The following is a 17,494-nucleotide window of genomic DNA, read 5'->3' as shown; positions in this document are numbered from 1 at the left end:
TGTTACAGTTTTAAAACCAAATTCAGACTCAAAATTATTGTTTGTATTCGACATTATCTCTTGATCAGCGTGAGTCATCAAGGGACTAACAAATTGTGCATTCAGAGTATCCAGATTTATGTTAACATAGATTGCACAGTGACCCCATTTTATAAGAATCAAAGTTTCATTTGTGCGGCTTTATTTGCACAATATTATAATTGGTACTGTATTTTTGATCCTTATGTACCGAAAGTGCGCTCCTTGCGGTAATTTTGTGGGCATTAAAAAAATATTGTCGAATCAAAGACATTTTTACTTGAAACATAGCATAATTTCTAATTGAAGCCGAGTATGAATTTGAAAATTTAAGTTCTCGTTAAGACATTTTTAAAGGACTTTGATAGCACATGAAGAAAAAAACTGAAAAATAGAATAAATTAAAATTTGCTTCCCAGTATCATGTGCTTAAAACAAAAATTTTAAAGAGAATTGTGTCTTAAAAGTATCCTTACTTCAATTCTCCGCTTTTTTGGCAGGGAATCAATACCAACATCATTAGTGCAAAGACAAAATCTTTGAAACCGGACATACTTTTTTCAATTTAATTGAAATGATGAAGGGACAAAAAATTTTCCCTAACTTTAACATCGATTAAAATCGTTACTTATGATCCAAAATCCTAATATGACATCCTAACTGCCAATTTAATCTCAAATCAATTTTATTGAGTTTCCTCATTAATATTCAAGTAAATATTACAAAACTACAGTTGATTTCACTATGAGTGATGCGGGCTTATAACAACAACAAAAAATGTATATGCATGTATTTTTGTTAGTTTTTTCATCCACTTGTTATTGCAAATCCTTTTGCATATTGCAAAATACGAAACAGTGCTCTATTCTATTATAGTTGACCATGATATTTTTTGAATGTCATTTTTTGTTTTGGGTTTTTCGCTTTTTTTATTTTAGAAAAAAATCCCTTTGTAAAAGTGATTGCTGCCATTCTAGCACCAATATTTTGCGTTGTCATTTTATCCATGACGATTTTCATGATATACCATCGAAGAGCCAAATTGAAACGTTATCAGGAACGTTGCAAATATTTTGAGGTAAGTTCGTTTAAAATTAACAATATATTTCCAGCATATATGTGCGTCGCAAACTAGTGGATTATATACCAGATTTGCTCTTAGGTGTTACACCCAAAGAAATTTGTTAGTACACACAAAAAAAAATTTTTCTGATTCAATCACCAAATTAATTGATCCAATTAATTTTTTAATTGAAATGTCTTCAATCACTAAAATGATAGTATCAATCACAGTTTTAATTGGGCATAGAAAAAATTCTTGATTAAAAAATTAATTGATTTTTCAGAAAAATTCAATTAATTTTTTAATTGATTCAATTAAAAATTTAATTGATGTTGATTAATTAAAAAAGGTAACTATTTTTAATTACTTTCTGAATTGGCTTAGAGTTTTTATTTGGATTAACAAATGATTGTTTGAAATACATTTTTAATTAAAAATTAAAAAAAAAGTTAATTGTATCAATTAATTTTTTAATTAAAAATTTTAAAATTTCCAATCATTGACTTAATTAACTTAATGTTTCTATCATGATTAAAAAGTTAATTGTATCAATTAATTTATTAATTGAAAAAATTTCAACTTCAATTAACTTTTTAATTGGAAATATTTTGTTGATATTTTTTTCTGTGTAGACACAACAGAAAAAATCTACTAAACCAGCAGAAAGTGAAATAATAATGTTGTCTGCTATTTTTAATCTCAATACCATACTTTTATTTTTAAACATCTTTTTTCTGATAAATTCAATTTTTTCAATTATATTTTAAAATTTACAAAAAATAATTTTTCCTCATTTTCCCATATATCTTCATTCAATCAGGAATTGGAAAAGAAAGCTCCCACCGATCCCAAGGAAAATTTTGTTTTTATGCACAGTTTAAGTGTCAGTGAAAAGAAACTCTCACAAGCTGGAGATACCTTTAGCTATCCAATGGAGTATGACCAACGTGATAATGATGATATGGAAATTAATAGGAATCAATTAACATTATATGAGGTCTTGGGTGAAGGAGCATTTGGTTTGGTGAAACGTGGCATATATCAGGACAATAAATTGGGCAAATCCTATGAAGTGGCTGTTAAAATGCTTAAAGGTAAGTGGAGGATGTTTTGCTCTTTGTATGTTGTATGTCAATGGATTTTTAGGTCTTTTCTATTTCCGGGAAGATTTTATCTTTATCATAAGCTAACGGTAGCTTTCATCTATTTTTAAATAATTTGATTTTATATTATAAAAAAAAAATGGTTTAATATTTTTCTTTCTCTTTTTTATTGTTCTTGTTTTCTTACAGATAATCCCAATGGCGATGAAATTCGTTCTTTCCGACGTGAAATAGAAGTTATGAAGTCGGTGGAAAAACATCCCAATATTGTGGGCATTATAGGTCATTGTACGCGCTCAAGTGATACTATGATGTTATTAACCGAATATTGTAGTTTGGGAAATTTATTGGATTTTTTAAGGTAAGCTATGAAAATTGTACGAATGAGTACAGAAAAATGGTTTTTGTCATATATTCCACTTGATTTAAAAATTAAATCAAATTAAAACAAAAAATTAAGAAACTTAAATGATCAAATGATCAAATGAAAACCAATGAAATAAAATTAAATTAAGTTAATCTAATTTAAAAACAAGTTCTCTAATAATTAATTTTTACACTATTTCAGGTTTTAAATAAAAAAGTTATATATAAAAAATAATAAACAACAAGTATATACGGCCGTAAGTTCGGCCAGGCCGAATCTTAAATACCCTCCACCATGGATTGCGTAGAAACTTCTACGAAAGACTGTCATCCACAAATTTCAACTCACTCGGATGAAATTTGCTCCTCCAAGAGGCTCCAAAACCAAATCTCGGGATCGGTTTATACGGGGGCTATAAATGATTATGGAATGATATAAACAACTTTTGGCATGGTTGTTAAATATCATATACTACCACCACATACCAAATTTCAACCAGATCGGATGAATTTTGCTTCTCCAAAAGGCACCGGAGGTCAAATCTGGCGATCGGTTTATATGGGAGCTATATATAATTATGGACTGATAGGAACCAATTCCTGCATGGTTGTTGGATACCATATACTAACATCACGTACCAAATTTCAACCGAATGGGAAGAATTTTGCTCTTCCAAGGTGCTCCGGAGGTCAAATCTGGGGATCGGTTTATATGGGGCCTATATATAATTATGGACCGATATCGACCAATTTTTGCATGGGTGTTTGAGGCCATATATTAACATCACGTACCAAATTTCAACTGAATCAGATGAATTTTGGTCTTCCAAGAGGCTCCGGAGGTCAAATCTGGTGATCGGTTTATATGGGGGCTATATATAATTATGGACCGATATGGACCAATTTTTGCATGGTTGTTAGAGACCATATACTAACACCATGTACCGAATTTCAGCCGGATCGGATGAAATTTGCTTCTCTTAGAGGCTCCGCAAGCCAAATCGGGGGATCGGTTTATATGGGGGCTATATATAATTATGGACCGATGTGAACCAATTTTTGTATGGTTGTTATAGATCATATACTAACACCATGTACCAAAATTCAGCCGGATCGGATGAAATTTGCTTCTCTTAGAGGCCTCGCAAGCCAAATTTGGGGGTCCGTTTATATGGGGCCTATACGTAAAAGTGGACCGATATGACCCATTTGCAATACCATCAATAACACCTACATTAATAACAACTACTTGTGCCAAGTTTTAAGTCGATAGCTTGTTTCGTTCGGAAGTTAGCGTGATTTCAACAGACGGACGGACGGACATGCTCAGATCGACTCAGAATTTCACCACGACCCAGAATATATATACTTTATGGGGTCTTAGAGCAATATTTCGATGTGTTACAAACGGAATGACAAAGTTAATATACCCCCATCCTATGGTGGAGGGTATAATAAAGAAAAAATCTTAGGCGCCAGATCATTCCCATTTTAACCACGCTGTAGTTCATTCTTACTATTTTTGAGAAGTGTACGAAAAACTTCTTCTGTTTTAGTAAGAATTGAACTAGGTTAGGTTAGATTAGGTGGCAGCCCGATGTATCAGGCTCACTTAGACTATTCAGTCCATTGTGATACCACATTGGTGAACTTCTCTCTTATCACTGAGTGCTGCCCGATTCCATGTTAAGCTCAATGACAAGGTATCTCCTTTTCCGAGTCCGAACGGCGTTCCACATTGCAGTGAAACCACTTAGAGAAGCTTTGAAACCCTTAGAAATGTCACCAGCATTACTGAGGTGGGATAATCACCCGCTGAAAAACTTTTTGGTGTTCGGTCGTAGCAGAGGCTCCGAAAGCCAAATTTGGGGATCGGTTTATATGTTAGGTTAGGTGGCAGCCCGATGTATCAGGCTCACTTAGACTATTCTGTCCATTGTGATACCACATTGGTAAACTTCTCTCTTATCACTGAGTGCTGCCCGATTCCATTTTAAGCTCAATGACAAGGGACCTCCTTTTTATAGCCGAGTCCGAACGGCGTTCCACATTGCAGTGAAACCACTTAGAAAAGCTTTGAAACCCTCAGAAATGTCACCAGCACCGCTGAAAAACTTTTTGTGTTCGGTCGGAGCAGGAATGGAACCCACGACCTTGTGTATGCAAGGCGGGCATGCTAACAATTACACCACTGTGGCAATTGAACTAATTTGTATGCCATTTAGTTTAGAAAAAATCGTTGGGCTGGGGAAAATTTCTTACTAAATTTATATATAACTATGAACCGATATGGACCAATTTTTGCGTGATTAGTACCAAATTTTAGCAGAATCATGGTTTTTGGACGCCATATACAAACACAACATACCGAATTTCAACCGAATCGGATGAAATTTAATCCTCCAAGAGGCTGCCAAAAACAAATCTGGGTATCGGTTTATAATAAGGGCTATATACAATTATGGGCCGATATGGGCCAATTATTGCATGGTTGTTTGTGGCCGTATACTACTACAACTTACAAAATTTCAACCGAATCGAATGAAATTTGCTCCTTCAAGTTATGGTAAAATAAATTAAACTAAATTAAACTAACTTCAATTGCATTTAAATATAACTTGTAATAAATTAAATTAAATGTAATAGAAGAATATAACATAATTGTTTAGTTAAATTATATTTCATATTTAATAAAATATTAAAAAAAATAATAGTTAATAAAAAAAAAAATAAAAATAATGATATTAAACTAAATTAATTGTATTTAAAATTAAAATTAAAAAAAAATACAACAAGTTCTCCAATAATTATTTTTTACACTATTTTAGATTTTAAATAAAAAAAATTTATATAAAAAAATAATAAACAAAAATATTTGAATTTTATACAAATTATTTCTACATTAAAACGCACTTGTACCATCATCATACGATGGTCTTTCGTTTTCGAAAAAAAAATCTTTTTTTTATTTTTGCGTATACACCCTCAAAAACAATCGCCTCTGTAACATATACTCCCAAACATATTCTGTTTCAAGCATTATCATTATCAGAATTTATTCAAACAAGAAATGGTGTGTACTGTAAACATATTATATTTCACCCTAAGCATATATTTTTAAGGTCCCAATAGTTAATTCATTTAGTTATAAATCGGTTCAAAAAATTTTTAATGCTCTTCAATATTATATTATTTTTTCTTGGGCGGAAAATCTCGACATACTCATAGCTCAACTGAATTTGTTTTGATGCCACATTATATGCTTACACTTAAAAATAATGTGGGCTAACAATTTGAGTTCCAAACATATAAGTTTTACACCGAAACGAAGACGAAAAACAGTCTTCCATTGTTACTTACAGCATAATCTCTCGGTCTCTATTTCTAAACACATATATGTTTATAGGCAATTTCTAAATTAATATATGTTTGCATTCACACATTAACATATATGTTGCAAACATGTTATGCTAGTATATGAACATTATATGCTTGCACTTCAAAATAATGTGCTAAAAATTTGAATTCCAAACATATAGTTTTTGCAACGAAACATATGAAAAACAGTCTTTTTCTTCCGTGCACATGTTCATTTAATTGATTGTCTGTTGTTTTTTTACTTCCGTTTCCACAGAGACGAATGGCGATTCTTGCATGAAATACAAAGGCGACGAAATTCAATTTCCTCAAAAATATTTGAAGTCGAACTACCTCGCATTGTAGGAAAAAGTGCCCAAGATGACTTTGAATGTAAAATTCTACTCATGGAAGATGAATTGCCATTGTCCCCACCGCCGCCTCCTCCTCCTCCTCCTCCTACTATTGGTTCTGATGGCGCTGATACCCCAGTGAGAACCATAAATGAAGACAACAATGAAAAACATTTAAGCAAAACCATGGAAACGTTTAAGAATATCGTGAACAACAGCAACAACAGCAATGACCACAAGGCCCTTCTCAAAGAGCTAATATTCGAAGGCAACACCATCAGTCAGAGTGCCATTGAAAAGTTCAAAAGAAAATATAATGAACTAAATCAATCAGTCCTCCATGAAAATAAAATCAATGACAATGGAGTATCCTCTAATCCTCTGAATCAGAGTATAGAAAATATTGGTAGCAATATTGGAGACAATATTCCTGTTGCTAACACTACCATTCCAACATCTCTTTCTTTACCTTCGTCGATAAAGAAACCCATGGATATGTCCCACAAGCCAAAGGTAGTGTCATTTTCTCCATTACCTCTAGAATCACCAGCCACCGAAAACAAATCCTATGGCTATCAAGGATGTTGTACGAATTCTTGCAAATGCAATGTTGATGTTATTACAAATATTAATGCCCTGGATGCCAACAAGGAGCAAGAGGAATTAACTCGTCTATTATCGAAACGACAGGAACCCTTAATAGTTGGGGAACCAAGCCAAAATCATACCATAATCTCTATTAAAAATTGTGATTGTAGCCATCATAGACAGTCAAGACAAAGCGTACATCATATATCGCCGATGGACAGAGAAATCTCGACAGATGAAAAAATCCAGCATAAAAGCGTTGTAGAAAATGCTGCTTATTTCAAAATATTTAATAGCAAAACAGATGAAAACTCAGCTAGAACAAAATCACCATTATCATTCTCATCACTACCGGTGCCATCATCTTCACCAGCATCATCATCATCAGTTTCGATATCGACATTTAACGAGAACGCATTACTAATGCCAAGAGTTCCTTTAACCGCAGGTGATTTACTCGATATTGCTCGACAAGTTGCCATAGGCATGGTAGGTATCCTGAACAACAGACTTCCTATATAGAGTGAATACATTTAGGGGACATGAAAATAGGCCTTCTTGATTAACAGGCCTTATTACATTAAAAAAGAAATAAATTTGATGTCAAAGAAATATAGAAAATTTTATGTAAATGCAGTGAAACCCCTTTAGTTAAGAGTAAAATTTTCGTGAAACTTTTTCTATATTATCACATTAAAATTTAAATCTCATAAGTGGACACCTCCAAAGTGGGGCAAAATTTAAGCGACTATGGGTATCCTCATCACAGAATTTCCACTTTATTCCTTAATTTTTACCATAAAATTACTATTAATAAATATAGTAACATACACATAAAAAAAACTATCACCAAAATATTTTCAATTAAAAATTTGATTTAACTTTAACCCTCTAATCCTCTTAACCGTAATCAATAAAAAAAAAATAACTGAAACAATTAAGAAAATGACTGAAAATGTTTATATTTTTAATTAAATTATTAATTATCCCAATTAAAATATCAACTAAATAAAAAAATACAACTATAATATAAATATAAATAATTATATTTTCACAAAAATCCAAAGGAAAATCTTTAAATTAAACCAATTAAAAAATTAATTGAAAGTGCTGATTAAGCACTGCTGAAGAAATCAATTAACTATTTTATCAACTGTATTTTTATTTCTATACACACAAAACATTTTTTTCAGTTTCAATCACTAAATTAATTGATCCAATTAATTTTTTCATTGAAATGTCTTCAATCATGAATTTTTAATCGCTGTAGTATATTTCAATGAGTTTCTATAACTATTTGTAATAATTTTTAGTTTGATTTAAATATTCATAGTTTCAATTTCTTTTAATTAAGATTTTAAAAAAATATCCAGAATTAAGTTAAGAATGAGTTTTTTAATTGATTCAATTCAATTTTTAATTAATTGATTGAAAAATTCAATTAATTTTTTTATTTAAAACCGAAACGGTTTGTAATCGCTATACTATATTTCAATCACTTTCTGTTTTTAATTTTTAATCCTTTTTAGTATGATTCAAAAAATTTATAATTTCAAAAAAAAATTAATTAAGAATTTAAAAAAAAAATATCCATAATTTTTTAACTGTCTTACTCTTCCGAGTTTGATTAAAAAGTTAATTGTATCAATTAATTTTTTAATTGAAAATTTAAAAATGCCAATCATTGACTTAATTGACTAATGGTTAATAGTATCAATTAATTTTTTAATTGAAAAAGTTTTCAACTTCAATCAACTTTTTAATTGTGAATATTTTGATGATATTTTTTTCTGTGTACGGAAAAAAACTATCATAAAACTATATAAACTATATATTTCCAATTAAAAAATTGTATGAAGTTGAAAACGTAATTAATTAAAAAAATTATAAATCAACTTTTTAATCAAAAATAAAGTCAAAACAAAATATTGAAAATTTTACAATAAATGTTTATAACAAAATACACAGAAAAAAATTTCACAAAATGTTTTCCAATTAAAGTCGTAATTGAGTTTTAAACAATATGCAATTAAAAATGTAATTGATTCAACAAATTTTTTAATTGAAACAAAAATTAATCACAAACATTAATAGTATCAATTATTTTTATACCCTCCACCATAGGATGGGGGTATATTAACTTTGTCATTCCGTTTGTAACACATCGAAATATTGCTCTAAGACCCCATAAAGTATATATATTCTGGGTCGTGGTGAAATTCTGAGTCGATCTAAGCATGTCCGTCCGTCCGTCCGTCTGTCCGTCTGTCCGTCTGTCCGGCTGTCCGTCCGTCTGTGGAAATCACGCTAACTTCCGAACGAAACTAGCTATCGACTTGAAACTTGGCACAAGTAGTTGTTATTGATGTAGGTCGGATGGTATTGAAAATGGGCCATATCGGCCCACGTTTACGTATAGCCCCCATATAAACCGATCCCCAAATTTGGCTTGCGGAGCCTTCCGGAGCAGCAAAATTCATCCGATCCGGTTGAAATTTGGTACGTGGTCTAAGTATACGGTCTCTAACAACCATGCAAAAATTGGTCCATATCGGTCCATAATTATATATAGCCCCCATATAAACCGATCCCCAGATTTGACCTCCGGAGCCTCTTGGAGGGGCAAAATTCATCCGATCCGGTTGAAATTTGGTACCTGATGTTAGTATACGGTCTCTAACAACCATGCAAAAATTGGTCCATATCGGTCCATAAATATATATAGCTCCCATATAAACCGATCCCCAGATTTGACCTCCGGAGCCTCTTGGAGGAGCAAACTTCATCCTACCCGATTGAAATTTGGTACGTGGTGTTAGTATATGGTCTCTAACAACCATGCAAAAACTGGTCCATATCGGTCCATAATTATATATAGCTCCCATATAAACCGATCCCCAGATTTGGCCTCCGGAGCCTCTTGGAGGGGCAAAATTCATCCGATCCGTTTGAAATTGGGTACCTGATGTTAGTATACGGTCTCTAACAAGCATGCAAAAATTGGTCCATATCGGTCTATAATTATATATAGCTCCCATATAAACCGATCCCCAGATTTGACCTCCGGAGCCTCTTGGAGGAGCAAAAGTCATCCGATGCGGTTGAAATTTGGTACATTTCGTTAGTATATGGCCTCTAACAGCCATGTAAAAATTGTCAAATTTTATTACTATAGAAAGTTTTGTCAAAATTTCATTTCTATAGAAAGTTTTGTAAAAAGTTTATTTCTATAGCAATGTTTGCCAACATTTTATTTCCATAGAAAATTTTGTCAAAATTTTATTTCTATAGAAAATTTTGTAAAAAATTTATTTCTGTAGAAAATTTTGTCAACATTTTATTTCTATAGAACATTTTGTCAACATTTTATTTCTATAGAAAATTTTGTCAACATTTTATTTCTATAGAAAATTTTGTCAAAATTTTATTGCTATAGAAAATTTTGTCAACATTTTACTTCCATAGAAAATTTTGTCAACATTTTATTTCTATAGAAAATTTTGTCAAGTTTTTATTTCTATAGAAAATTTTGTCAAAATTTTATTTCTATAGAAAATTTTGTCAAACTGAATTATATACGTATTTAATCGGCTTTTTTTTGTTTAATATATACCCCTTATGGACTAACTTACAATTTAGAAGACAGTGTTAAAAAGTTTTACGATACCTTGCCATCGGCAAGTGTTATCGCAACCCAAGTAATTCGATTGTGGATGACAGCCTTTAGTAGAAGTTCCTACGCAATCCATGGTGGAGGGTACATAAGTTTCGGCCTGGCCGAACTTACGGCCGTATATACTTGTTTTAATTGACTTTCAATTAGTTTTTTAATTAATACTATCGTTTCTGTGATTGAAGACATTTCAATTAAAAAATTAATTGGACCAATTAATTTCGTGATTGTATCAGAAAATTTTTTTTTGTGTGTACACAAAAAAAAAACATCACCAAAATATTTCCAATTAAAAAGGTTGATTGAAGTTGAAAATTTTTGCAATTAATAAATTAATTGATACAATTAATTTTTTAATCAAGATAGTCAATGATTGAAAATTTCCAAATTTTCAATTAAAAAATTAATTGATAAAATTAATTTTTTTTTTAATTTTTAATTAAAAAAATATTTTAAAAAATAAATTGTTAATCAAACTAAAAACACTAAATCAATTCAGAAATTAATTGAAAATAGTTTAATTTTTTAATTAAAAAATTAATTGAGTTTTGCTATCAATATCAATTCAATTTTTAATTGAATCATTTTAAAAATTAATTGAAATTTGATAATGAAATCAATTAATTTTTTAATCAAGTATTTTTTTATGCCCAATAAAAACTATGATTGATAGTATCATTTTCGTTATTGAAGACATTTCAATTAAAAAATTAATTGGATCAATTAATTTCGTGATTGAATCAGAAAAATTTTTGTGTTTAACATTAATTGAGTTTTTCGGACCAAAATCAATTAAATTTTTAATTGTATCAATTAAAAAATTAATTGAAAGTGCCCAATTTTTTTAATCAAGCATATTTTTTATTTCTAATTAATTGTGAGATCGATACTATTTTCGTGGAGAAGTTTTAATAAAAAAATTAATTGGATCTATTAATTTCGTGACTGAATCAAAAAAAATGATTTTTCTGTGTTGTTTTATCAATCGATACTATCATTTTCGTAAAGTTGAAAATGTAATTATATAAAACATTAATTGATACAATTAACTTTTTAATAAAACTAAAAATGAAGGCAATTAAAAAAATGAATAACAATTTTTACAATGAATTTTTATAACTGATCAATTAAAAAATTACTTGAGTTTTTCGACCATAATCAATTAAATTTTTAATTGTACCAACTAAAAAATTAATTGAATGTGCTGAATAAATCAATTAATTTTTTAATTAAGTATACTTTTTATTTCCAATTAATTCTGTGATCGATACTATCACTTTCGCGAAGAAGTTTCAATTAATTAATTAATTGGATCAATTAATTTCGTGATTGAATCAGAAAAAAAGTTTTTTTTGTTGTGTTAAAATGTTAAATTAAATAATTTTAATTTACTATTTAATTAAATTTATTTTGACTTAATACAAAAAAAAAATCAATTTACTTGATTATTCCGCTGGCCTATTTGATTTTTCCCCTAAACTAAATCACACCCACTGCCAAATCAAACTTTCATAAGAGAAATTTGATTGATTTCCGAGAAATTTAATCTCCATTGAATTCTTTCGTTTTATTTTCAGGATTTTCTAGCAAAAAACAAAGTCGTACACCGTGATCTAGCCGCCCGCAATGTTTTAGTTGCTCCAGATAGAACAGTGAAAATTGCTGACTTTGGGTAAATATCAAATTAATTGCACTTCTAAAGTTTCTTTCGCTGTGCACATGTTCAAGGATTTTATAAGCACTTGAGCTTTAATTTCTTTAAATGTATCTCAGCTACACTGACCAATATTAGAATAGGAAATTTTTAAATTCTAATATATACATGCGATTCATACCAATTGTTAATTTTTTTGTTACAAATTTTTTAAAATGGTCCGGCCAAGAGAAGCGTGACATAGTTCCCATATATAAAGTCGTGAAAAATGAAATTTTCAGACATTTTGGATATTTCTGGACACAATGAAACGTTTTGTTATTATTAATTAATTTTCTAGTTAATATCAAAATATTACATACTATTAATGAAGATTTTCAATGTCTTAATGAAAAACTTTCGTTAAGTCAAAGAAAAAAAAAATCGTTGGGTCGCAATTAATGAAATTTTTATTGTGTAAAGTGAAAACGTGGTGTATGAGTCTGCTGTTCCACTTCTTCAGTACGCGACGGAATACCGTGACGGCTAGCGACATGTCGCCAAATTGAAATCTATTCTAATTCCATGGCGGAAAATGGTATAGTGTTACTATCGCTTAACAACTTTTTTAACTCACTACTAGGCATTGTTGTTGCCTAGCCACGTAGACATTCTTTTATCTTCAAAAAACTCAACAAATAACAACATATATTACATGTTTTTATTCAAGTCCATCATGTTGAAATATGGAAGAAACATCTATATTGACACAAAAATAATTTGTCAAAATTTTATTTCTATAGAAAATTATTGTTAACATTTTATTTATATAGGAAATTTTGTCATAATTTTATTTTTATAGAAAATTTTGTCAAAATTTTATTTCTATTGCAAATTTTGTCAACATTTTATTTCCATAGAAAATTATTGTTAACATTTTATTTATATAGGAAATTTTATTACTATAGACTATTTTGTCAAAATTTTATTTCTATAGAACATTTTTTCCACATTTTACTTTTATAGAAAATTTTATTTCTATATAAAATTTTGTAAAAAAAAAAATATTTCAAATGAAAATTTTTTCCACATTTTACTTATTTTTTTTTTATTTTTTCCACATTTTTCTTATATAGAAAATTTTTTCAAAATTTTATTTCTATAGAAAATTTTTTCAAAATTTTATTTCTATAAAAAATTTTGTCAAAATTTTATTTCTATAGAAAATTTTGATCAAAATTTTATTTCCATAGAAAATTATTGTTAACATTTTATTTATATAGGAAATTTTGTCAAAATTTTATTTATATAGAAACTTTTATCAAAATTTACTTATATAGAAAATTTTATATAGAAATTTTTTTATATAGAAATTTTTATTTATATAGGAAATTTTATCAAAATTTTATTTCTATAGAAATTTATGTCAAAATTTTATTTCTATAAAAAAGTTGGTCAACATTTTATTTTAAATGATAATTTTGTCAAAATTTTATTTATATAGAAAAAGTTTTGTCAAAATTTTATTTCTATAGAAAATTTTGTAAAAATTTTATTTCAAATGAAAATTTTATTTCTACAGAAAATTTTGTCAAAATTTTATTACTATAGAAAATTTTGTCAACATTTTATTACTATAGAAATTTTTGTCAAAATTTTATTTCTATAGAAAATTTTTTTCCACATTTTACTTCTGTAGAAAATTTTGCCAAAATTTTATTTCTATAAAAAATGTTGTTAAAATTTTATTTCTATAAAAAATGTTGACAAAATTTTATTTCTATAGAAAATATTGTCACAATTTTATTTCTATTGAAAATTTTGTCAACATTTTATTTCTATAGAAAATTTTGTAAAAATTTTATTTCAAATGAGAATTTTATTTCTATAGAAAATTTTGTCAAAATTTTATTTCTATAGAAAATTTTGTCAAAATTTTATTTCTATAGAAAATTTTGTCAAAATTTTATTTCTATAGAAAATTTTGTCAAAATTTTATTTCTATACAATATTTTGTAAAAATTTTATTTCAAATGAAAATTTTATTTCTATAGAAAATTTTGTCAAAATTTTATTACTATAGAAAAGTTTGTCAAAATTTTATTTCTATAGAAAATTTTGTCAAAATTTTATTTCTATAGAAAATTTTGTCAACATTTTATTTCTATAGAAAATTTTGTCAAAATTTTATTTCTATAGAAAATTTTGTCAAAATTTTATTTCTATTGCAAATTTCGTCAAAATTTTATTTCCATAGAAAATTATTGTTAACATTTTATTCATATAGGAAATTTTCTCAAAATTTTATTTACATAGAAACTTTTGTCAAAATTTACTTCTATAGAAAATTTTATCAAAATATTATTTCTATAGAAATTTATGTCAAAATTTTATTTCTATAGAAATTTATGTCAAAATTTTATTTCAAATGATAATTTTGTCAAAATTTTATTTATATAGAAAATGTTGTCAAAATTTGATTTCTATTGAAGTTTTTGTCAAAATTTTATTTCTATAGAAAATTTTGTAAAAATTTTATTTCAAATGAAAATTTTATTTCTACAAAAAATGTTGTCAAAATTTTATTACTATAGAAAATTTTGTCAAAATTTTATTCCTATAGAAAAATTTGTCAAAATTTTATTTCTATAGAAAATTTTGTCAAAATTTTATTTTTATAGAAAATTTTGTCAAAATTTTATTTCTATAGAACATTTTTTCCACATTTTACATCTATAGAAAATTTTGTCAAAAATTTATTTCTATATAAAAATTTTGTCAAAATTTTATTTCTATAGAAAATTTTGTCAAAATTTTATTTCTATAGAAAATTTTGTCATAATTTTATTTCTATAGAAAATTTTGTCAAAATTTACTTATATAGAAAATTTTATCAAAATTTTATTTCTATAGAAATTTATGTCAAAATTTTATTTCTATAAAAAATTTGGTAAAAATTTTATTTCTATAAAAAATTTGGTAAAAATTTTATTTTTATAAAAAATTTGGTCACAATTTTATTTCAAATGATAATTTTGTCAAAATTTTATTTATATAGAAAATGTCAAAATTTGATTTTTATTGAAATTTTTGTCAAAATTTTGTTTATATAGAAAATTTTGTAAAAATTTTATATCAAATAAAAATTTTATATCTACATAAAATTTTATCAAAATTTTATTTCTACATAAAATTTTGTCAAAATTTTATTACTATAGAAAATTTTGTCAAAATTTTATTTCTATAGAAAATTTTGTCAAAATTTTATTTTTATAGAAAATTTTGTCAAAATTTTATTTCTATAAAAAATTATTGTTAACATTTTATTTATATAGGAAATTTTGTCAAAATTTTATTTATATAGAAACTTTTGTCAAAATTTACTTATATAGAAAATTTTATCAAAATTTTATTTCTATAAAAAATTTGTTCAAAATTTTATTTCAAATGATAATTTTGTCAAAATTTTATATATATATATAGAAAATGTTGTCCAAATTTTATTTCGATTGCAAATTTATCAACATTTTATTTCTATTGCAAATTTCGTCAAAATTTTATTTCAATAAAAAAAACGGTCAAGATTTTATTTCTATGGAAAATCTTGTCAAAATGTACTTATATAGAAAATTTTATCAAAACTTTATTTCTATAGGAAATTATATCAAAATTGTATTTCTATAGAACATTTTGTCAGATTTTTATTTCTATACAAAATTTTGTCAAAATTTTATTTCTCTTTATTATTCTATTATTCGTATAGAAAATTATTGTTAACATTTTATTTATATAGGAAATTATCTCAAAATTTTATTTCTATAGAAACTTTTTTCAAAATTTACTTATATAGAAAATTTTATTTCTATAGAACATTTTGTCAGTTTTTTATTTCTATACAAAATTTTGTCAAAATTTTATTTCTTGTATGCATTTTTTTGTTTGTATGAATTTATTTCGGCATAAGCCGGCTATCATAAACCTTTTTTCGGAGGGTTATTCTGAATTTATTCTGATAATTGGTTGATAGTTTTGCTGCAAGTAGAGGATGCTGATGGGGAATGTGGTAATTCCGAAACGTTGGATGGACGCACGTTTCGGAATTACCACATTGCAGCCTGTAGGGATTTGTCCAAATAAATTTGACAAACATTATTTTCTTCTGTTGGTTAAGCTGTATAATATAATGTATAATAGACCTTTATTGGCTTCCTTTGTATTGATGACTGAATAAATAAATAAATAAGCTACTCCTGTAGTTTAGTCAACACAATGGTTTTAAAGCTGACATCAAAACAACAAATATCTATAGAAAATTTAGTCAAAATTTTATTTCTATAATCGATTAACCAATGTCGGTCTAAGACCACGGTTGCCACTCGAGCCAAAAAATAATCGACCAAATTTTGGAGAAAATTTTACCAAAAAAACTACTAAACAAAAAATTTTATTTTGTTATTATTTCCATAGAAAAAAAATTAAAATAGAAAATTTTGTCTAAATTTTATTTATATTAAAAATTATGTCAAAATTTTATTTATATAGAAAATGTTGTTAAAATTTTATTTTTATTGAAAATTTTGTCAACATTTTATTTATATAGAAAATTTTGTCAAAATTTGATTTCAAATGAAAATTTTGTCAAAATTTTATTTCTATAAAAATTTGCTAAGTACCTCTTAGTTGTAGAGAATATTTTGCAAAATCTACCAAAACATCAACAATTCACCAATCTACCAAAAAGTAAAAAATCTAAAATTTTTCTACCAATTGTGGCAACCGTGTCTATGACACCTTAAATAAAAGGTCGCCTATTCAACAGACAGACACGGATGAACATGGCTAGATCGACTCAGATTTTCACTCAGACCAAGATTTCTATGACTTGTATCCAATCATATATTTGTAAAATATAAAATTTTTCTTGAATATCAATATAACACATTTTATTGGAAATCCCTTCAGCTTTTAATTGAACTGATTTTGACGAACGTATAAGACTGACTTTTAAATTTCCTAATTTATAAGTATTTTTTTTTTTATCTATTCCCTTTAGACTCAGCCGAGACATTTACCAGGAAAATATTTACAAAAAGACAGGTAATGGAAAGTTACCCATTAAATGGCTGGCATTGGAATCATTAACCCATCAAGTCTATACCACCCAAAGTGATGTGTAAGTACCATGACCACATATATAAAATATAAGAATAAGCTCTTGTCTCTTGAAAATACCCAACGGATTATGAAATACCATTATCACAGTAAACACTTTCGATTATAAAAAATTCTTGGAATCAATAAATCCATGCGTAGAAAATTTTTATTAGTATTTTATTTATA

The 17,494-nt window shown here is 27.2% G+C and overlaps 1 protein-coding gene across 2 annotated transcripts in view; it reads left to right on the top strand.

Moving 5' to 3' along the window:
- Window positions 1-17,494, top strand: part of tor (tyrosine protein kinase receptor torso) — a 91,683-nt gene that overhangs the window by 58,467 nt on the left and 15,722 nt on the right. For both annotated transcript variants that reach the window (XM_075311121.1, XM_075311120.1), the window contains exons 9-14: window positions 957-1,096; window positions 1,902-2,175; window positions 2,374-2,545; window positions 6,185-7,337; window positions 12,099-12,193; window positions 17,208-17,327. In XM_075311121.1, the coding sequence (XP_075167236.1) occupies window positions 957-1,096; window positions 1,902-2,175; window positions 2,374-2,545; window positions 6,185-7,337; window positions 12,099-12,193; window positions 17,208-17,327 (1,954 nt within the window). The remainder of the gene's footprint in view (window positions 1-956; window positions 1,097-1,901; window positions 2,176-2,373; window positions 2,546-6,184; window positions 7,338-12,098; window positions 12,194-17,207; window positions 17,328-17,494) is intronic.

The sequence above is a fragment of the Haematobia irritans genome, chromosome 5, assembly GCF_050003625.1.
Source record: "Haematobia irritans isolate KBUSLIRL chromosome 5, ASM5000362v1, whole genome shotgun sequence".
In the NCBI taxonomy this organism is placed as follows: domain Eukaryota; kingdom Metazoa; phylum Arthropoda; class Insecta; order Diptera; family Muscidae; genus Haematobia; species Haematobia irritans.
The sequence above is the reverse complement of the archived record's forward strand: the minus strand, read 5'-3'. Positions and strand labels throughout refer to the sequence as shown.